The 23,892-nt window shown below is 39.9% G+C and overlaps 1 protein-coding gene across 3 annotated transcripts in view; it reads left to right on the top strand.

Moving 5' to 3' along the window:
* The window catches only part of LOC150091130 (mitochondrial intermediate peptidase), a 323,378-nt gene that overhangs the window by 289,263 nt on the left and 10,223 nt on the right, over positions 1-23,892 (top strand). For 2 of the 3 annotated variants that reach the window (XM_090382159.1, XM_090382176.1), the window contains exon 14: positions 11,515-11,710. In XM_090382159.1, the coding sequence (XP_090238285.1) occupies positions 11,515-11,710 (196 nt within the window). The remainder of the gene's footprint in view (positions 1-11,514; positions 11,711-23,892) is intronic. The other variant, XM_090382168.1, reaches the window with a different exon arrangement.

The following is a 23,892-nucleotide window of genomic DNA, read 5'->3' as shown; positions in this document are numbered from 1 at the left end:
TTGCATCATATACCTCTACTAATGCTAACACACCTACTCTGATTTTTCCTTTCACAGTGCTTATCATGCAAATGCTAAATATAACTGAACACAAACACTTCTCATATAATAGGAAGTGCTTTTATTGCCTAGCAGTGGAACACTTTAAAAATAAGGAACTTGAGAAACTAAATAGAATTTTCAGTAATTTTTCTAATAAATAAGAAAAAAAAAATAAAATTGCAGAAGCCTTCTGCCCCTACTGTAGTGCTACTTTAAACATTTGTTCTTTGCCAATTTCTCCCTCTTTTTAATAATCATTATGCCTGGTTGCGCAAGGCCTCTGTAGCTGAGTGGTCAGGAGCAGGAGTGCAGTAAGCACACACTCTTTGGGTAGACCGGGGTTCAAGCCCCTGACTACTGAATACGGTCGATCTGCCAACCTGCACTGGACCAGCGTGGCAGATCATGGTCCCTTTTTCCCTCAGCATGAATTGTTGAGGAGGCGTCCACCCTGCAGTGGGTTGATAATGGCCGCAACTTTACTTTTACTGCCCAGAAAAGGGAAAGAGAAGTAGTTGTGAACCCAAGGATTCACAACAATTGACTCGCTCACACCCGGACGTGACTGAAGAGACCAGCGAAGAGGTGAACAAAGATGCAAATAAAGAAACAAACGAAGTGCCAAACCAGCTGCAAACCTGAACCCCACTCTACCGACTCTAACTGGAACCCAGTTGACAAAATTATGGCTATCAGAGGGACGCTTGAGGAGTATGTGGGAAAATCAAACAAAATTACTGCTGCTATCCGCACTGACCTCATTATCATATTCAGTAAGAAGGAGACACTGATTTTAAACCCCTACATCGAATACTTAAAACTGCAAGCGAATTGGGAGGTTTGCCCTCCGAAAGGGGAAAACAAATGCAACAACGCCCCCTACCTTCGCAGAGGCGTTGCGGAATGGCTCTAAACTCGCATCCCATAAACCAGATGGACCCAAAACACTAACAAGAAAGACAGAATCACATATAATCCTGATTAAGCCGACAGAAGATGTACAGCTTGACACAAGTGATGCTGTAAAGGAGACCTTAACAAAAAATCTAAAAGACCAAATGAAGACGATCCAGATCAAAGGTATGCAGAAGACTAGGCACCCAGTGGTAATTGAAACCAACTCCAGAGAAGAGGCACAAACAATCTTAAGTAATGAAAATATGACCAAGTACGGTTTAAAGGCAGAGGCTCCCGAGAAAAAAGACCCTGAATTGTCTTATTTGATGTACAGCAAGGTGTAATCCCAGAAGGACTCAAAGAGGAAATTTACCACAAAAACCGAAGTCTGCACCTACCTGAGGACATTGTGGAAGAAGACGTTAGCCAAAATACAGTACTAAATCTAAAACACATTTAAATGTCAATTGGGTAATCCAGCTCTCCATGCGAGCATGGCAAATCTTAGAAACAGAGTCGCATTTTCATAGGCTAGGAAAGCCATAGGTTTAAGGAGCATATTTCAGTTACGAAATGTTACAAGTGCCTTCGCTTTGGCCACACATCGCACACATGCAACCAGCATGATTCAACATGTGGCCACTGTGCTGAAAAAGGCACAAATACAGAGACTACCAGGTGCCTCCGTAGCCAGGTGGGCAGGAGAAGCAGTGCGTAGCACATGCTTCTTGATTAGACCGGGGTTCGAGCCCGTGACCACCAAATACGGAGAATGCGGAAAGGTCAGGGAATAACCACCGCATATCCCTGGAGCAATATGGCCTTAGTTGCTAATGCTGCTAAAAACTCAACAACAACCACCTTTGGGAGAGCACCATGGACCACGTTGGACCACAGAGCGATATCATTTTCTCTGGTTCGCTCTGTGGAATGGACCCCTCCGATCCCACGAGATGTGATACAGTACAATTCAAAAAAGACAGACTGGCAGCGCTTTCAGACTGAGCTAACAAGAAGACTCCCTGAAGCACTCCCTTCAGACGATTGTATACAGTTCATTACCACTGCCATAAGATCTGCATGTGATCTCTCCATCCCATGCAGAAAGTCCTACCGGTATGCAGTTCCCTGGTGGAATCCCCAACTACAGGATCTCAGAAGAAGAGTCTACCATGCAAGAAAAATGTTCCAGCAGGCTCGATCAAGTCTACTTCCCCATGAGGTAGATGCCGCCAGGGAGGCTTACCGCATTGTCAGAAATGAATACACAAAGCTAATACGTAAAAGTAAAAAGCAAACATGGAAAACCCTGGTATCCACTTCTGGGAATAAGGACCCCTGGAGCATCGCTTTCAAGATTGTAACAAACAAGCTGCCACGAGGAGAGGTACTCAACACGACACTAAAGATGGATGGCTCCTCTACTTACACCTGGAAGGATAGCATTAACAATATTCTATACACCATTTATTCCATTGAAGCTGCAGCTATGACTCAACAACAACAGGAAATAGTAGATGAAAATCACAACTATCACCTCTGTGGAATCCCCCTTCACTAACATTGATATGGACCTGGCAATAAACAAAATGAAAGTAGGAAAAACACCTGGTGCAGATCTGCCTGGAAATGGATGTGGTTAAAAAATTTGCAGAATACTAGAATACTACCCTGTTACTCTCCTAAGCCTTCTAAATAGGTGCCTAACAGAAGGCACCTTTCCAACATCCTGGAAAATGACAACCCTGAAATTTATATCGAAAAATCCCGACAAGCCACAACAAATTCCAACCTCCTACTGCCCGATTGCCTTGCTCTCTGTAATGGCCAAGTTACAAGAATGCGTGCTCCTATTTCGCTTAACCGCCAGATATGAACAAGTGACAAGCAATTTGGATTCAAAGCAGGTTGCAGCACAGAAGATGCCATCAACAGATTAATCACTCAAGCAACTCACACAGCCTTTAAGTACTCCCTTGCAATCATGGTAGACTTCGCTGGGGCCTTTGATCAACTATGATGGCCCAGTGTTCTTCGGAGGCTTCGGCAATCAAATGTTTCCAACAACCTATACAACACTTTAAGGTCATATTTAACTGGTAGAAAAGTCCAAGTTACCAACAGATTCCAGACAGTGACTAGGTACATCAATCGAGGCTATCCGCAGGGCTCTATGCTTGGCCCATTCCTCTGGTCTATTGTCCTGGATGAGTTCCTGGGCATGGACCTGGGATGTTGAGCCCTTAGCCTTCTCAGATGATCTTGTCCTTTTGGTATGTGATAACACCAGGGCAGCGCTGGAGAAAATGGCAAATAGAGCACTGGTAAAACTCCAGAACTGGGCAGCCCTGCACAACCTTACCATTTCAGGAGAGAAAACAAAATCCATACTCCTTAAAGGCAGGCTACAAATCACAAGACCACCTACAATAAAATTAAACTTTACACCCATATGACTGGACACTGGTCAAGCTCCTAGGTATCTTCTTAGGCTCAGGACCTACCTTCTACCACCACCTAAAGTATCTAGCCAACAAAATTCAAAGGTACAGTGCTTTGATAACCCAACATCTACAAGAGATATGGCAACATGACTGGGACACTACAACAAAAGGGGCCATCACAAAATGATTCCTTCCATCTATAAGTTCAACTCACCATGGTTTTTGCCTGGCCTCCGTGTGACCTTTATCATCACCGGCCCTGGATCCTTCCAACAAAAACTGACCGCCATGGGAATCGAGAATGATCCACGTTGCCACTGCGACAAAGAGGAGTCTTGGGGGCACTTCATGTATGAGTGCCCCAGCTACGACAACATTAGGCTTAAATTCCTCACCACAATACAGAGAAACCCTCGCAATCAAGAATTCACTCTGCTACTCGAGGAAGATACCTATAAGTCATTAACCACCTATGCACAGGAAACATTTGCACTTAAACAAGCTAAGATTGCAGAACTCAGAGCCCGAGAACTAAACCGGACCGACATGGGATAACTCTCCATCCCCCCAGAACAACACAGACATGATCATGCTAACCCTAATAGGGTAGGATTTATTGCAGGCACCATTCAAGGTGTGGGATGCTGGCACTCCTTGGAGTGCAGGATTTAAAAGTAATTGCAAATCCAAAATGGGTAGGATATACTGCTGGCACCGATCTAGATGCAGGATTGCTGGCACTGACCACAGTGCGGGATCTACAGGCACTATGCCATTGGAAATTACACAGGGGCGCCTGCCCCCTGTGATTTTTAAACCCACTCTGTTTCCTATGCTTTGCCTAAACTAGGGTGGATTTATTCTAGCCTGTCAACCCACCCAAATTCATTCCCCTTTCAATCCTCTTTTCGTTTTCTTTTTTAATCTATTTCTTTATTTATTTTTATTTTTTTAATTTATTTATATATATATATTTTTTTTTTTTTTTTTTTTTTTATTTGGTCTCAGGAAGCTCAGGCAACCCTGGCGGAGGCCAGCCTGGCTCACCTCTCGGTGGTGGCGGGCAATGTGGGGTTCCCTTAGGGGCCCTGCGGCTAATCAGCCAGAGATAGAACGTAGCACTACTCTGTCACAAACCAGACACCACACTTTTCCTGGCTTTTACAGAGATTCTGTAATTCTTCACAAAGTACCATGGTGCAGATGTGGGAAACCACCGGTGGCGCCTTCCACAAAACACTATGCCACTATGCTTATTTCACACCAAACAGACTCAACATTGCATTGTCCACCAACATCAATTGGATGCACTTCCTTGGATTTTATGTGTTTCTTAACTAACAGCATAACCCCTCCTTCCTTCCTGTACACATTGTACTCCCCAAATTCCAATTCTGCATTGCTTATATCTGTGATACCACATCTCAGATATCCCAACAATATCTGCCTTTGATGCCTTGACTAGCACTTCAAGCTCATCAAATTTATTAACTATACTCCTAGCATTGTGTGTACATGCAAATATACATGCACCTGTTCCTACTCTCTTAGTTACCCTAACACATCCCATGTATTTACTTGTTCCGCTATGACTCCCAGCAGTCCTGGAAATTTCCATTACGGTAACTTGCTTTCCAGGCTGCTGCTCATTCTAATAGAAGCAGTGCAAGAATCACTTTTGCCTCTGCCTGTGGCCACTCTTAACCTTTTAGTCTGTATTCCCCCAAGCTAGCAGTTTTCCGACCCACCTATCACTGCCTCGATAGCATCAGCAAATATTCTTGCACCCTTTCTATTTAAATGTACCCCATCCCTGTAGAAGCAGTCTGTTCTGTCAACAATCACAGACCAGGCTGAAAAAAATTCTACCCCTTGAGCCTTACACAATCTCTCCAGGTCTGAATTGATCAACAAGGCTCTCATCATGTACTCCCTCCTGTCATGTCTGGGCAGAATGGCAGACACTTTCACATTCAACCCTAACTCACGACTTCCTTTCAACATTGACTTGTTGAGTTAAATCTGCAGATTTGTCCCATTTGAAATTAAAATGGTAATAAGAATCAACAAATGCAGAACTATTTTGCAGGGCCTAGTTTTATTCCTAAAAAAAGATTGATTCACTCACACATACCCATATAAAATTTCAAAATTAAAATTTTCATTTTTAACTCCTAAACATTGGATTCTGTTTTAAATAGATAACCTTTACCAGCATACTCCTGACATTCTGTAGTACTTCGGGACACTTTTGCTGTGTGTCTAGGATAGTGCATTGTCTAGGATAAGTGCAGTGTAAATCCATCCTTTTTCTTGGGTTTTAAAAATAACACCTTTCAGTCATATTCACTTTCAGAAGAATTTTTTTTCCTCTTAAAACAACGTAAGGTAACATTTTTCTGCCTTTGCCAGGATGCATATCATTATAGAGCATCTTTGCTTTTCATTACCACTGGTTCTTACCGTGATATTCTTCTTTCCTTTCCTGTTCACAGCAGTGTCTGAATATACTGGCATCTGGTTGACATTATCAATTTGTGACCAGGACCAGCTCTAGGCTTAGGCACAAGAGGCATTGGCTTTGGGGCACCAACATAGTTAAAAAAAAGTAATAGTATTAAAGAGGACTAGTGAGTCGAAGTGTTGGTGGTATGAGCAGTGCCCTCCAAAAGCCGTATTGCAAGGGGCATCGTTTTTAGCATTTTTGATTTTTCATACCAGGTGCTGTATTGAATGGGACTTCATTTTGATCAAAAATTTTATTTTTGAGGCACCTATTTTACTGGCCCGGGGTGCCACATACCCTCGAGTTGGCTCTGTTTGTGACAGTAGGTATGAATGCTGAAATGGCAAATTGATCATATACATCTGAGAACTTAGCACTTCTTTTCATTACATGTCCAGAAGCCACTAGGATACACTGTTGGACATTTTCTTCCTCAGGAAGCAGTAATCCAGTAAAGGACTGTCAGCAGCAAGTTGGTCTCTTTCAGTCAAATATTTGGGCTCGTATACCACAGGGAAAGATCTCAAGAAAGAGATTGTAATGCATAGTTTGTAAATTTTAACTCAAATTTTATTGTATACCCAAGTGTTACTGTTATAGACCTCAAAATTAATAAATTTCCCATCATTATTAAAGATATGAGGTATTTTATTTCCATATAAGTAGGTTCAGTTTAATTTTTTTTTTAACCAAAAAAAATTTGGGCTTATCCAGTAATAAAGAAAAACAAGCTAATGTATGAGTTAGTGCAAATTTTATACGTAGCCACCTACCAAAGTAGACAAATTGGCATCATTTTAATTACATCTCATATTGTTGAATACCTTCACAACAAGTTGTCATGTATTGCACTACCTCGAGGCTTATGGCCTCTCTTCAGTGGGTGAACAGCTACACTGGTGTTGCAATAGTGACAACCCAGTTATCAGGCAAGATTACGAGTTGCCTCGACCTCAACCCAGTTATGAGGCAAGCAAGGGCAGATTACGAGATATCTCTGGCAAAGAATGCAAGGAAAAGCACTAAAGACTTCTTTACTTATGTAAACTCTAGAAGGAAGGGGATGAATCAGATTGGTCCACTTGATATCGATGGTTCGACTATTGACCCTGCTCAGATAGCTGATAAACTGAATGAGTATTTTTCATCTACATTCACACATGAGGAGTTATTAAAGGAGGAAAATGCCAGAAGTTTATCAAACTGTAACAGAGTGCTTAATGATTTTGTAATAACTGAGAGCAAAGTGAAGGAAAAATTGTTGAAGTTAAACATAAGAAAGGCACCTGGGGTGGATGGGATCTATCTAGTTATATTATAGGAGGCAGCAAAGAAAGTAAGCAGGCCCTTAACCATAATTATGAGGGCATCCTTGGACTCAGGGCGGTCCCCATGCACTGGAAATGTGCAAATGTATCCCCAATTCGCAAAGGGGAATCGAAAGGTGTCATGAGCAATTACAGACTTGTTAGTTTAACTTCTGTTTCAGGGAAAATAATGGAGTCGCTGATAAAAGCACTGCAGGATCATCTAGACAAGACTGTAGTTATAGTTCAGACACAGCATGGTAGTTAAGGGTAAGTCTTGTTTGACAAGTTTTATTGGATATTATGATGTGGTCATAAAGGAACTGGATGCAAAAACTAATTTTGATATCACATTCTTGGATTTCAGTAAAGTTTTTGATACTTTTGCACATAAAAGGTTGCTGTACAAATTGGAGCAGTATGGCATTAAGGGCAAGTTGCTGCTATGGATAAAGGATGGTTGACTGGGAGAAGACAGAGTGGTAATCAATGGACTCTGCTCTTTGTGGACTAATGTTATTAGTGGCATCCCCCAGGGGTCCATGTTGGGCCCATTGTTATTTTCTGTATTTATCAGTGATATTGATGAAGGTATATCAGGCTGAATGTCGAAGTTTGCTGACGATATGAAGGTTGGTAAGGTTGTTAATGACAGTAAGGATAGTGTGCTACTGCAACAGAAACTGGAAAAGTTGAGCAGATTGGCTGAGAAGTGGCAACTGAAGTTGAACATTGACAAATGCAAAGTACTGCATGTGGGCAGTAGCAGTAACCCCAGAGAAATGTACCAACTGTGTAGTACTACACTCAGAGTAGTGGAGAATGAAAAAGATCTGGAGGTAATTGTGCAGTCAGATATGAAGATTTCTGAGTAGTGCAGAAAGGATTCCAGAGCAGTTCAGTGGTATATGGGAATATTGCTAGCAGGGATAAGGAGGTGATTATCCCTTTGTATAAGGCAATGGTGAGACCACACCTTAAGTACTGCATACAGGTCTGGAGGCCTCATTTTAGAAAGGATGTGGAGTTGCTAGAATGAGTACAGAGAAGGGCAAGATTGAGGGTAACAAAAGGTTGCTCTTGCTTATAAATGCTTAAGTTCTGAAAATTGCAGCATCTGGACAGGTCATCTGTGTCTGTATTATAAGAAAAACATCCAATGTGCTAGAAAACTTTTGATTTGACTCTAGAACCGAGGAGTTCTGCAGATTCCTTGGCAAATTTAAATCTCTTACCAAATCATTGAGTTTTGTAGGCTCCGAAGTCATGGGAATATCAACTTCCATCTGTCACTGTGTAAGTTGATGTAAGCTTGCTTTCTTGCATCATTGTCCTACATATGCAAATGAATGCAAACAAGCCTTCAAAGATATTTATAGAACACATCACACCATTACCCTAACGGCCTCTTGAATGATAGAGATGACTTCACAGATGTTTTCAACTTCCTTAAAGCTGTTAATTTATACCACCTCCTCTAAGGAAGTAAACATAAGCAACAGACTAACCCAATGAATTGGGTTAGTCTAAAGAAGGACAATACTTTATTGTCCTTCTTTTGCATCGAGCAATAGTCAGCCATTATATTGACATTCCACCTCTCCTGGTACCTCATTTCTATGTCTTTGATGTCCTGGTGAAGCCTCTCACCCTGCTCTTCACTAACACTTCCTAGATTTTATTCTAGGAAGTAGCCGACTTGGGAGGTAAAAAATGTACCTTGACTCTTGTTGCAGCTCAGTTTCTTGAAGTTTGCTAACATATTTTCAGCTATATTCTTGTAGTCTGTATCTTTGCTGTTCCCTAAGTTCTCAACAACAGACCTGAAGCTAATCCCTGCCTGTTTTTCTCTTTTATTCATAGTTCCTTCAAAATATCAGTCCCTCATCAGTTTGCGAATTTGAGGTCCAACAAAAATATCGTTTTAGCTTCTCTTGAATGAGCGATTGGAAACAGGTAGTTGAAGCAGGGATCTTCCTGAGGTAAAGTTTTCACAAACTGTTTCATCAACCCCAGTCTGATGGAAAGAGGACCATTTGGGGTCCACCAGTTGTTTATGAACCAGATTGCTGTCCAGGTAACATGTCTATCACTGTATAGTCAGTCACTCCAACCAACCAACCATGTTCTCGTATGCATTCTTTCAAATGGACAGAGTGAGTCATTGGAACTGACCCATATTTATTTCCATTGTGGAGCAACACACCTTTGAGACTGCTCTTTGATGAGTCAATAAAAAGTCAGCATTGTTTAGCATGGCAACTAATATCTAAATAATTTATTAAGTCATTTATGTTACTGCAAAAAACCATCAAATAATTCTCAGAAAAATAGGAGACTAGTTCTTGTTTTCTGTGTCTGTACTATGAGAAAAACATCCAATGTGCTAGAAAAGTTTTTGACTTGACTCTAATACCAAGGAGTCCTGCAGATTTCTTTGGCAAATTTAAATCTCTTACCAGATCGTTGAGTTTTGTAGGCTCTCGTAAAATCATGGGAATTGCAAATGAGCCTTCTCTTAACCATTTTTTCAAAATGTCTTTGTTTATCTTGGTCACCAAGTTTCACTCCAAAATAAGCACAAATCACAATTTTTTTTTTATTATTCTGCGATATCTTTGCTTGAGGACTTTATAACTTCCACAAAGATATCAAAATAACTTTGGATTCTTCAGACACTTGTGTGAGGACGTACTACTCACTTTTCAGCACAAGTTTGTCATGATAATCTCAAAAATAAACTGGGCTCATGCTAATAAACACTGCTGCTTGGAGTTCTCAAGGTCAAGAAACAAATGACTGAAGGCAGTGTTGCCAGCATGTGAAGATTTAGTTTGCAAATTTCCAGCATTTACTCCTAACCTTGATACTTTCAATAATTCAACTCACAACATCAACTTAAGTGATTTGTGAAAAAATTTACATACGCAGTAGAAAAAAACAAAAAAAAAATTTCTGAAATCACATTAAAAAACAGTTAAAAATGGCTATTAGTTTACAAACATCAAAAACCAATGAGAGTAGTGTTATATACTGAAAGGACAGAATTCATGGGATACCTGGTTCCTGGGCAATTGCTAGTGGATGAACCCACTGCTTGGCAAGTATATAGGTACACTGCATTTGTGTAGACGGTAATTTGATGTCAGTATGGATAAAAGTCAGAGTTAACTGATTTTAAAAGAGGGATGATAGTGGGTGCTCGACGCATGGGTCACTCTGTTGAGGAGGTGGTACAAAAATTGCACTATCCCTATTCAACAGTATCAAGAGTGTATCAGGAATATGCCATTTCTGGAATAGCATCTCATTGTGGACAGTTCTGTGGGCGGAGAAAGGTGGTGGATGAACATGGCTGTTGACATCTGTCTTGCATTGTTTCAGCCAACCGGAGAATGACAGTGGCACAAATCACTGCAGACTTCAATGAGGGAGGTGCCAGAAACGTCTCTACCAAAACCATCAGGCGATCATTAGCCGCAATAGGTTATGGGAGCTGCCGACCCACCAAAGTCCCATTGCTAACACCATGGCACTGGACCTTGGATGATTGGAGACGGGTCTGCTGATCCGATGAGTTCCATTTCCAGTTATTTCGAGCGGAAACAGCACGACGCTATGCACCCATCATGTCAACAAGGAACTGTTCACGCAGGTGGACGGTCGGTAATGGTCTCAGGCGTATACAACTGGCACATGTTGGGACCATGTCCATCCTTGCAGACCATCTGCATCCCTTAATGGTCATCGTGCACCCACAGGGCAATGGACTCTTCCAGCAGGACAATGATCCCCCCCCCCACAGAGCCGTGGTGACTAGAACATGGTTCAAAAAGCATTCTGCAGATTTTACCACCGTGGAATGATTTCCCTGTTCACCGGACATGAAACCTGTGGAGCATCTTTAGGATGCAGCGGAAAGGTCCATTTGCACTTTGGATCCTCAACCCAGGAATGTGACAGAATTATGGACAGCGGTGCAGAAAGCATGGATGGAAATACCTGTGGAACGCTTTCGTGAACTAGTGGATTCAATGCCTCGCCATGTGACTGCCCTTATCCTGGCAAAAGGCGGGCCTGCCCGTTACTAGTTAAGTATCCCATGATTTTTTGTCCACTCAGTGTACGTAACTAAGGTACATTCCAATCCACTTTTCCACAACAAAAAAAAGTTCTTCCATAGTAGGAAATCCATTATTTTTATATGTATAGTGTAACACTTGTTTTCTATAGTTTTTATTGTAAGTCAAAGTAAGTGTTGTAATTAAGATTTGTGACAATTTATATAATTTATTTTTAATCAAACTTCTGTTTTGAGGCCTGGCAGCTTAGATTTGGTCATCTGGTTGGATATGGTGCCAAATATTATTCTTACGTTATGTGTCGTGCAGTGGCATCATGGATTTGGCAGCAGTTTTTTAAAGATGACCCATTTAGTAGGCATGCCGGTATGCAGTACAGAAAAGAAGTTCTTGCTTATGGTGGCTCCAAACCTCCCCATTCATTAATGAAAGGTAACAATATAGAAATAAATTTGAACTTTCTTAATTATTTATATAAAATAAACATAAATTATTTGTATAAAATTGTGGTGTTCAAAGTGAAACAAATTTTATATATCCTTTGTGCGTTAAGTTTTGAATAATGAAATCTCACAGTACAACCTAAAGTTTCTGTAGAGATTAGAATTACCTCTCCTAGGATTGGATATTTCTGAACTGTGTGAGGATTGATTTTGAATGCTTACTCTTTGAGATATTGTTATAGAAAATAGTCACAAATGGGTTAAATTGGAAATTGGTTTGGAATACTCACCAAATGTTATTTCTTTCAGAAAATCTGGTACAGTACCTACTGTGTGATGCCTTTTGCAAGATGGTGCAAGGCCTTGTATGGTGAATATTAGACTGGATTTTACTCTGTTGATTACCTTGGGTATGGACCTAATGGCCTAAATGGATGCCAGATGAACTAATTAGACATGTGACAGAGATGAAAAATGCATGGGATACATATAAATTAGCATGTGACACAGAAGCCTATGATAGATATAAGCTGGTCTGTAACCAAGTTACAAAGGAGGTTAGGCAGGCAAAGGCATTAGCATTAGCATTAGTAGAGGCATTTGATGCAAGAAAGCAAGCTTATGCAGCATCAGCCAAAAAAAAAAAAAAAAAAAAAACCACTTCCACTTCACCCCTCTGTTCGTTCAAAATACCTGTCCAGCTGAGCCTTAAACTTATTTAGACTATCAACCTCCACCACAAGGGATGGCAGTCTGTTCCACCAACCAACCACCCGCTGGCTAAAGGCAAATTTCCGCACGTCTATCCTACATCTGTCTTTCCTCAATTTGAATTTATGCCCTCTCAGGTGATTTCTCTGAGCTAGAAGAAGAATCCCATCAGCATTGAGCATGCTTAAACCATTCAAGGCTTTATACACCTTTATCAGATCACCTCGCTGGTGCCTAGTCTCCAGACACTGTAATTTGCAAAACTTAAGCCTTTCTTCGTAAGAGCACCCCTTTGTTCCATTCACTAATCTTGTTGCCCTTCTCTATACTCGTTCCAGCAGCTCTACATCCTTCTTGAAATGAGGCCTCCAGACCTGTATACAGTACTCTACGTGTGGCCTGATCATTGCCTTATACAATGGAATAATCACCTCCTTATCCCTGCTGGAAAAATTCCTGTATATCATTGACAATACTCAATGAGCTATTCTTGCAGCCCATCTGCACTGCTCAGAGAACTTCATATCTGCCTGCACAATCACCCCCAAGTCCCTTTCATTCTCCACTCCCTCTAGTTGCCTCCCGAACATGCTGATGTAATAAACAATCATCCAATAAATCCACAAAAGCCCTGCTAGTGTGTGAGTAACCAGCCCCCAAATTCCAGTCAATATCTGGGAAATTAAAATCTCCCATTATAAGACTCTCTGATTTACTGGCCCACTCTATTTCCCTGTACAGTTCCTTATTATACTCATCAGAGTCATTAGGCCTATAGCACACTCCTACTCTCAATTTTGATCTCCCAATGCTTATGTCACACCAAACTGACTCAACACTGCACTGTCCAGCGATGTCGACTGGCTTCACTTCCTTGGTTTTTATGTGTTTCTTAACTAATAGCATAACCCCTCCCCCCTTCCTATCCTGCCTATCCTTTCTGTAGACGTTGTACTCCCCAAATTGCATTTCTGCATCCCTTATATCTGTGTGACACCACGTCTCTGATATCCCAACAATATCTGCCTTTGATGTTTTGAGCAATACCTCAAATTCATCAAATTTATTTACTAAACTCCTAGCATTGGTGTACACGCAAGTATACCTGCACCTGTTTCTATTCTTAGCTACCCTAACACAACCCATGTGTTTACTTGTACCGCAATGGCTCCCAGCAGTCTCTGAAATACCATGCATCTTGTTTTTCAGGCTTCTGCTCATTCTAATAGAAGCAGTGCAAGAATCTCTTTCACCTCTGCCAGTGGCTACTGTCAATCTATTGGTCTTTGTCTCCCCCCAAGCTAGCAGTTTTCCGACCCACCTAACACTGCCTCGATAGCATCAGCAAATATTCTTGCACCCTTTCTATTTAAGTGTATCCCATCCCTGTAGAAGCAATCTCTCCTGTTAACAAGTACAGTCCAGGCTGAAAAAAATTCTACCCCTTGAGCCTTGCACAATCCTTCCAGGGCCAAATTGATCGACAAGGCTCTCATCATATACTCCCTCCTATCGTGTCTGGGCAGAATTGCAGACACTTTCAAATTCAACCCTAATTCTCGGCTTTTGTTCAACAGTGACCTGCACTTGTTAAGTAATTCTGCCGGTCTCCTACTGGCGCCTCTGTAGCCAGGTGGGAAGGAGCAGCAGTGCGTAGCATACGCTTCTTGATTAGACCGGGGTTCGAGCCCGTCACCACCAAATACGGAGGATGCGGAAAGGTCATTCAGGGAATGACCACCGCATATCCCGGAGCAATATGGCCTTAGTTGCTAATGCTCCTAAAAACCAAATAACAACAACAAACCGGTCTCCTACTCTTAATATCGTTAGTGCCAACGTGTACAACTATATCACCTTTTGTGCCCTTAAAAGATGATATTCGCTCTACAACGTCATCAACCTTTGCCCCTGGCAGACATACCCTGGTCCTGTTCCACCTATGTTTTTTACAAAGCATGTTCCCCGTTTCCCTGACAATAGAGTCACCAACAACTACTAGTTCCTTCGGGACCAGCGCATTCTGCCTTGGGGGTTGTCTCTGTGTCACGCGATGCCCAAGTGCAAGCTCTGGCGTTGATGTGGGCAGCTGAGAGCTTGATGGGCCCCTCAATTTAGTTTCTTCGAGGGCATCCACCCTGTCCTTCAAGCTCTCATATAGGCCCACAAGAACGCCGAGTTGTTGCCTGATATCGATACACTCCTTGCATCGCGCACACACAAAGACATCCCCCTTGGCAGTATCATGTCCAGTAGCCGATTGCTCTGCAAACATCAAGCAAACAGTGCATTTTATAAGGCTGTGAGTCAGAGGACAACTGCCCCCCTCAGTTCTGCTCTGAGCCACAGCGCTTCCATTAGCTTGAGCCTTTTGCTTTGCTGCTCTGGTCTGAGTCATGATTCTATTAATTTATTAATTAATTATATTACGTAATATATTAATTACGTAATATAATATAATTACGTAATAATTAATTATATTACGTAATATATAAGATATTGATGATGGTATATCAGGCTTTATATCCAAGTAATAAGAAAACTTTGGCAAGAGATGCAAAGAAAAACAGCAGAGTTCTTTACTTATGTAAACTCTAGAAGGAAGGTGATGAATCAGATTGGTCCACTTGATATCAATGGTTCAATTGTTGATGATCCTGCTCAGGTAGCTAACAAACTAAATGAATATTTTGCATCGACATTCACACATGAGGAGTTATTCAGGGAGGGGTATGCCAGAGGTATATTCAACTCTGGCCGTAAGCTAGATAATCTTGTAATAACTGAGAGTAAAGTGGAGGAGAAATTGTTGAAGATAAACACAAGAAAGGCACCTGGGGTGGATGGGATCTATCCAGTTATATTAAAGGAGGTGGCAAAGGAAGCAAGCAAACCCTTAGCCATAATTATGAGAGCTTCCCTGGACCCAGGGGAGGTACCCATGAACTGGAGAAGTGCAAATGTGACTCCAATCCACAAAGGAGGATCAAAGGGAGAACAGGTAATTACTGACCTGTTAGTTTAACTTCTGTTCCAGGGAAATTAATAGAGGCATTGGTTAAAGAAGCATTGCAGGATCATCTAGACAAGACTTCAGTTATAGCTTGGACGCAGCATGGGTTTGTTAAGGGGAAATCTTGTCTGACTAATTTGATTGGATACTATGATGTAGTCACAAAGGAACTGGATGCAAAGAATAACTTTGATATCATATATTTGGATCTTAGAAAAGCCTTTGATACTGTTGCACATGGAAGACTGTTGCAGAAATTGGAGCAGTGTGGCATTGGAGGCAAATTGCTGCTATGAATAAAGGGGTGGTTGAGCGGGAGAAGACAGAGTAGTAATCAATGGACACTGCGCTTTGTGGACTAATGTTATTAGTAGAGTCCCTCGGGGTTCAGTGTTAGGTCCATTGTTGTTTTCTGTATTTATAAATGATATTGATGATGGTATATCAGGCTTTATGTCCAAGTTTGCAAATGATACGAAGGTTGGCATGGTTGTTAATGACACTAATGACAGTACACTGCTGCAACAGGATCTAGAAGAGTTGAGCAGATGGGTCGAGAGGTGGCAAATGCAGTTTAAAATTGACAAATGTAAACTACTACATATGGGAAGCAGTAATCCTAGAGTAACGTATCAACTCTTTGGTACCACACTGACAGTGGTAGATAATGAAAAGGACCTGGGGGTAATTGTGCAGGCAGATATGATGTTTTCAGAGCAGTGCAGATGGTTTGCAAGAGTAGCTCGTGGTGTCTTGTCAATGATATACAGGAATTTTTCTAGCAGGGATAAGGAGGTGATTATCCCCTTGTATAAGGCAATGGTCACACCACATCTTGAGTACTGTATATGGGTCTGGAGGCCTCATTTTAAGAAGGATGTAGAGCTTCTTACATTTCCTCACATCTATCCTACAGCTGTTGGAACAGATGTAGGATAGACGTGAGGAAATTTGCCTTTATCCAGCGGGTGGTTTGTTGGTGGAACAGACTTCCATCCCTTGTCGTGGAAGTTGATGGCCTGAATAAGTTTAAGGCTCAGCCGGACAGGTATTTTGAACGAACAGAGGGGTGAAGTGGAAGTGGTTATTTTTTATTTATTTTTTTTTTTTTGGCTGATGCTGCATAAGCTTGCTTTCTTGCATCAAATGCCTCTACTAATGCTAATGCTAGTACAGAGAAGGGCAACAAGATTAGTGAATGGAACAAAGGGTTGCTCTTATGAAGAAAGACTTAAGTTTTGCAAATTACAGTGTCTGGAGACTAGGCACCTGCAAGGTGATCTGATTGAGGTGTATAAGCCTTGAATGGTTTGAGCATGCTCAATTCTGATGGGATTCTTCCTCTTTCTCAGAATAATCGCCTGAGAGAGCATAAATTCAAATTGAGGAAAGACAGTTGTAGGATAGATGTGTGGAAGTTTGCCTTTAGCCAGCGGGTGGTTGATTGCTGGAACAAACTTCCATCTGTTGTTGTTGTAGAAGTTGATAGCTTAAATAGATTCAAGGCAGAACTTGACAAACATTTGTTTGGCTGAAATAAAGGTTTTTTTTTTTTTTTTTTTTTTGGCTGATGCTATATAAGCTTGCTTTCTTGAATCATGTGCCTCTGCTAATGCTAATTACCCACCTTAAAATCTAAAGAATGCAAAAGATTTAAATTTTGATGATCTACTTTTGATGCAATTACATTAAAGTTGATCTGTGTTGGTTTTTCTCTTTTATGACACAAGTTTGTAATACTGTTTAGGGGAGACATTTTTGTTATTATTATTATTTTTTTTTTTTTTCTCTGGGGTTATATTGAAATACTTTACTGTACTTAATTAATGCTTATGACCCATAAACAATTTCAGAAAAAATTTTACACTTAATAATGTAGGCCTGCAAATTTAAACTTAAGAGAGGAATTTGTATCATAATGTGTTAACTGTTGCCATAACTATCCTATACTGATTTTGGTAGTAACATCCATTTTGTATTAAGTAAGTATTTTCCACAAATTAGGAAAAAGGAAAGTGCATTTTTCCTTATTTTATAAATTTTATTTAATATATCCAGATAACTTTGTGCACTTTTTAAATAATAAGACAGAGGAACACAAAGTGAAGAAAATAGAATATTAATACAGAAGTGAACCTGCATATTCATCAGAACATTTCAGAGAATAAATTATAGATCTCTCTCTTGATCCCAAATGAAAATTTTGTGGTTTTTCTTTTATGCATTACATCAGACCTCACCTTTTCAAAGAGGCACTAATCGTTCTTTGGCATCTTATTTCTATTGCCCTTATATCTTATTGGAATTTCTAACCCACGTCCTTTCCAACTGTCTTGATTTATGATGGAGAATATGCCTTTTTTGATCCGTCCTTCATCTCACCATTGTAACATGGTTTTTGTCTGACTTTTGTGTAGGAAAATAGTAAAACTGTGTTAAATTCAGAATTTTTTAAAAAATTTGCATATTTCTGCTTTAAAAAAAAAAAAATAAAAAATTGGCAATTACATGTTATGGTCTGTGTTGCATTGACATATGTGGAACTTGAAATGTGTGGCACATTGTTCTGGTGCAGTATAATTAACAACATCCTTCAGTGAGATACCTAATAAGTACAGTGTAAAATATCAGAAGATCCATTTATTGTTGTATAATATGGAAAAAATTATGCATTTGCTTTTTATGTAAATATGATTTTTTAATTTCAAGTGGCAGAAAACATGTAATCAGCTCTTTGCAAATAAGTAATCATAAAGACAATTTGCACCATATAGAAATGAATGAAAAAAATAGATGTAGCATTGCACATATGATGGATGATACCATTATATGTGCTGAATGCTTATTCACATTGTCTATCAGAGAATATTATTTTTGTTCTATTTGTTCTACTCACGCAAGTACATCATTCAGAAATATACTTCCTGATAATGAAATAGCAAAAAAATTATGGTTCTGGAAGAACTCAAATAGTAGGTATTGTTGGTGAACTTCCACAGAGAGGGAAAGAAGAGGTAATGATGGCTCTAAAAAAATGTGCTTTTTTTTTATTATTATTATTATTGCTGTAAGTGGTGATAAACAAAGTGATTCCAGCTTTATCCCAACTTGCACAGAGAGGGAAAGAAGAGGAGTGATGGCTCTAAAAAATGTCCTTTGTTTTTTTTCCCATTTGCTGTAGATGACAGTAATCAAAGTGATTCCCATCTATATCCCATTGTGGTGGTTTCCTTCAAAAAAAAAAAAAAAAAAAATAGCTTGCTCTCAGTGTCAGCACTGGAAGGTGATATAGGTATCTTCTTCTGAATGACCTTGATAATGCCCCTCTTAGTGAACATTTACTATCTAGAAGGAAGTGCTAAAAGGAAAGATGGATTTAAACAATTTTGATTGATACATGCTACTGAAGTAAAAAATTATTTTAAAGCATGTGTACATGCATTGGCTGACTTTGGATAAATGTTTAAGTAAACTGGTAGAAAAGTGTTTAGCTCTGACATATCTCTTTAAAGAAGAGGTTAGAAGTGTTGAGAAAAGTCATATAGGCACTTTTCAAAGTTAGCAAATTGAAAATACAAGCAGTCACTAGTGATTGGCATTGCTTCATACCTGAATCCAGTTTGTGATCCAAAATAAGTTTTGAAAGAAGAGAAATTAATGATATCTGCAAGAAAAATAACTACTGGTGAAATCAATCTTAAACAGGCCAAGCAAACTGATAAGTTTAGGTATGTGTTATGCTCATTTGTGTGGAAAATATGTTCGTATTTCTCTCTTCTGACTTGATTAAAGCAATTTTCTTGTTCTCTTAAATGTCATTCCAATGTCAGAAAATCTCAGTGTAGCTGTTCAGTCCAGCTTACCTCGAATTGATGTCTGAGGATGTTACTCCGAGATATATTGAAGAATGTGATGTGCCAGTTTCCATCAGTTTTTAAAATTCATAATTTTCAACTTTCATTTTGGAAGTTGAAAATTATGACCATATTTTGTGGACTTGGTTTCCATCTCCATAGGCTTAAGACTGATTTCAAAAAAGGGAAAAGGAAGCATAATGAATGCACTAACAAATATTTAGCATATATACTGAAACATTGGGACTAAGGGTGCCATAACTTCCTTACATAAGTTATGTTTATTCCAAATGAAACTTATGTAAACCCCAAAATCAGGAAGTGGTTCCAACCTAGTACTAATGTTACATTTCTTGACAGGCCATGGCTCCTTCAAATCAAAATTGGCCAACCAAAATTTGGGCAACTAATTGGCCAATAACCATCAGTTTATGCATACATACATGAACACACGACTATGAAGAACAAGAGACCTAGTCTCGTGTTCTCTACTCCTGTCCCCTATGTGCAGTATAGAGGCAACAACTAACAATTCAACTAGCCATTTGCTGCTGACTAGGAAAAAAACTTATTGAAACAAAAGAGGCATTCAGCACAACTTGATGCAACTAGAATAACTGAATTACTAAAATAATAATGTCCCAATATCACCACAACAACCAACTGATATAAACTAGTATCTCCTCTTGTTTTGATGATGCCACCCTTTCGAAGGTTGTTACCCATCTATTGTTACTGCTCCACCACGAATGCCTTGATTATTTTGTTCCTTTTGTCATGACCTATACCCCTACCCCATGTTTTAGCTAGTTCCCTTCTCTAATAAATTGTCCTGTATCCCGATATTGGTCCTCCACCCACAAATATCCAAATACAACTGGCTCTCACTGCTCATGGCCTCTCATACCCTTTGCCTATTGATGCCTAGGTGACTCTTACTGCCCTGCTATATTCTGCCCTACTTACATGACAGTCGTTAGGGTGAACTTAATTTTATAGGGCTGCCATGAGAAAAACCAACATCTAACAGTGGCTGATAACCTTCTTTATGGTGTGGCACTATGGAAATTTCTTCTCACCATCTTCTGAACATCTTACTGCAATGTGTGTTATTCTACACCAGTATTCTAGTCGCCTCTCATGCGTGTTAAAGGGATGGTTGAGTGGGAGCCAGCAGAGAGTGGTAATAAATGGACACTGCTCCATGTGGACAAATGTTATTAGCGGAGTCCCCCGGGGTTCGGTGCTGGATCCATTGTTGTTTTGTGTATTTATTAGTGATATTGATGAAGGTAGATCAGGCTTAATGTCCAAGTCGGCAGGATTTTGAATGACAGTACACACAGTATGCTACTGCAACAGGATCTAGAATAGTTAGGAAGATGGGCTGAGAAGTGGCAACTGAAGTTTAACGTTGACAAAGGCAAAGTACTCCATATGGGTAGCAGTAACCCAAAAGAAACTTACCAGCTGGGTAGTACTAGACTCAGGGAGGTGGAGAATGAAAAAGACCTATGGGTAATTGTGCAGTCAGATATGAAGTTCTCTGAGCAGTGCAGACGGAGGTGCCTCCGTAGCCAGGTGGGAAGGAGCAGCAGTGCGTAGCACACTCTTCTTGATTAGACCGGGGTTCGAGCCTGTCACCACCAAATACGGAGGATGCGGAAAGGTCAGGGAATGACCACCGCATATCCCAGAGCAATATGGCCTTAGTTGCTAATGCTCCTAAAAACCAAATAACAACAGCAGTGCAGACGGGCTGCCAGAGCAGGTCAGAGTTTTGTCAATTATATATAGAAATCTTTCTAGCAGAAACAAGGAAGTGATTACCCTTTGTATAAGGCAATGGTCAGGCCCCCCACCTTGAGTACTGTATACAGGTCTGGAGGCCTCATTTTAGGAGGGATGTAGAGTTTCTAGAATGAGTACAGAGAAAGGAAACAAGATTGGTGAGAGGAACAAAGAAAGTTTTAAGTTAGAATGAACACAAGCATGGAAAGCAAGACAATGGAGATTTCCAGGACTGTTGGGAGTCTTAGTGGAACAAATAAGTACATGGGCTATGTTAAGAGTAACTAAGAGTAGAAACGAGTGCATGTATACTTGCATGTACACCAATACTAGGAGTATAGTTAATAAATTTGATGAGCTTGAAGTGCTAGTCAAGACATTAAAGGCAGATATTGTTGGGATATCAGAGATGTATTGTCACACAGATATAAGCAGAATTGGAATTTGGGGAGTGCAATATGTACAGAAAGCATGGATAGGAAGGGTTATACTGTTAGTTAAGAAACTAAATTTAAGGAAGTGCATCCAGTTGACAGTGGTGGACAGTGCAATGTTGAGTTAGTTTGGTGTGACATAAGAACTGGGAAAGGAAAAATAAGAGTAGGTGTGTGTTATAGGCCTAATGAATCTAATGAATGTAATGAGCAATTGTGCAGAGAAATAGTGGGCCAGTAATTCAGAATGTCTTATAATGGGGGATTTTGACTTTCCAGATAATGACTGGAACTTGTGGATTGGTCACTCGCACACTAGCAAGACATTTTTTGGATTTATTGGATGACTGTTTTCTACAGCACCATGATTGAGAGGCAACCAGAGAGAGTAATACTCTTGATCGGATTATCAGCAGTGATTATTCATGCATTAAGTATTTGCAGATAACGGAGCCACTGGGTGACAGTGATCACAATGTACTGATGTGGCAATTACTTAAAGATGTAACTGCCATCGAGCCTAAAGAGAATGGCTTTTGCATTCATAAAGGTGACCACGGGGGTCTCAGACAGTTTTTAAATTCTGTACAGTGGGATCAACTGATGAGGTTACCAACATTGAATTCTAAATGGGAAGCCTTCAGGGACTTAATCTTGGAAGCTACTAGGCTTTTCATTCCAAATAAGAAATACTGTTCAGGGTTCAGGCCTAAATGGATGTCAGATGAAATAATGAAGCTTGTGGCAGAGGAGAAAAATGTATGGGATGCATATAAAGAATCAGGTGGCACAAAAGCCTATGGCAGATATAAGCCTGTCTTTAATCAAGTCACAAAGGAGGTTAGGCAGGTGAGGGCAGATTACGAGAAATCTTTGACAAAGGATGCAAAGACAAACAGTTCTTTTCTTATGTAAAATCTAGAAGGAAAGGGATGAATCAGATTGGACAACTTATCATAGATGGGTCGACTATTGATGATCATGCACATGTAGCTGATAAACTGAATGAGTATTTTGCATGTACATTCACACATGAGGAGTTATTCAATGAGGAGAATTCCAGAAGTTTATCAAACTCTAACAGGGAGCTAAGTGATTTTGTCATAACTGAGAGCAAAGTGGAGGAGAAATTGTTGAAGTTAAACATAAAGAAGGCACCTGGGGTGGATGAGATCTATCCAGTTATATTAAAGGAGACAACAAGGGAAGTAAGCAAATGCTTAGCCATAATTATGAGAGCTTCCTTGGACTCAGGGGAGATCCCCATGGACTAGAGGTGTGCAAATGTAGCAGCAATTCACAAAGAGGGTTCAAAAGGTGACACAACTAACTATAGACCTGTTAGTTTAACTTGTGATCTGCGAAAATAATGGAGTAACTGGTTAAAGAAGCATTGCAGGATCATCTAGACAAGACTGCAGTCATAGTTATGACACAGCATGGATTTGTTAAAAGGATGTTTTGTCTGACCAATTTGATTGGATACTGTGATGTGGTCACAAAGTAACTGAATGTCACAAATAATTTTGATATCATATACTTGAAAATCAGAAAAGCTTTTGATACTGTTGCACATGGAAGACTGCTGTACAAATTGGAGAAGTATGGCATTAAGGGTAAGTTGCTACAATGGATAAAGTTATGGTTGAGTGGGATACGATAAAGTGGACACTGCGTTTCGTGGACAAAGTGCAGTGTTCATTGCGCATCGTGGACAAAGGCAGGGCTGTTAACGACAGTAAACACAGTATGCTACTCCACCTGGATCTAGATAAGTTGGGCAAATGGGCTGAGAAGTGGCAACCGATGTTTAACATTGAAGTTTAACATTTAAATTTAGTAGTATAGCATTATTTTGTGATTTTCTGATTAATTTGGTGTATTTATTCTTTACTCGGCCTTGCAATTGCATAAAAGTATCGGTAAGGGTATCCACGTGTTACAAGTCGCAACTCCGCTGAACGAGAAGTTTTTTTAGCCATATTTAGCCGCTTATTGAATATTTTTTACATCAAATTATTTTTTGTAAGTAGCTTATAGACCTAGTAAGGATCGTTAGTTTATTCTGAATTGAGACAGCGAGATTTGAAAGTTAATTAATACTTAAGTGTCCATAGATTCACCGTTCGTAACTTCCCGCCTTTGTCTTTGTCATACGATCGTTATATATCGAACCTAGATAGCGTTAGTATAGTATAGGTTATAATATTTTCAGTGATCGGTAAAATCTATTAAACTTGTTGAACTTCGTTGGCATTTAAATTGTATTTTAACTAAATACATATACTGACTCAGATTACAAACGTAATATAATTAATTAATACATAACCGATACGGGAGTTATATAAAGGGAACTCGGAGATAATTA

Source organism: Mastigoproctus giganteus, chromosome 1 (genome assembly GCF_048544385.1).
Source record: "Mastigoproctus giganteus isolate SK-2022 chromosome 1, ASM4854438v1, whole genome shotgun sequence".
NCBI lineage: Eukaryota > Metazoa > Arthropoda > Arachnida > Uropygi > Thelyphonidae > Mastigoproctus > Mastigoproctus giganteus.
This window is presented reverse-complemented; position numbering and strand designations above follow the sequence as displayed.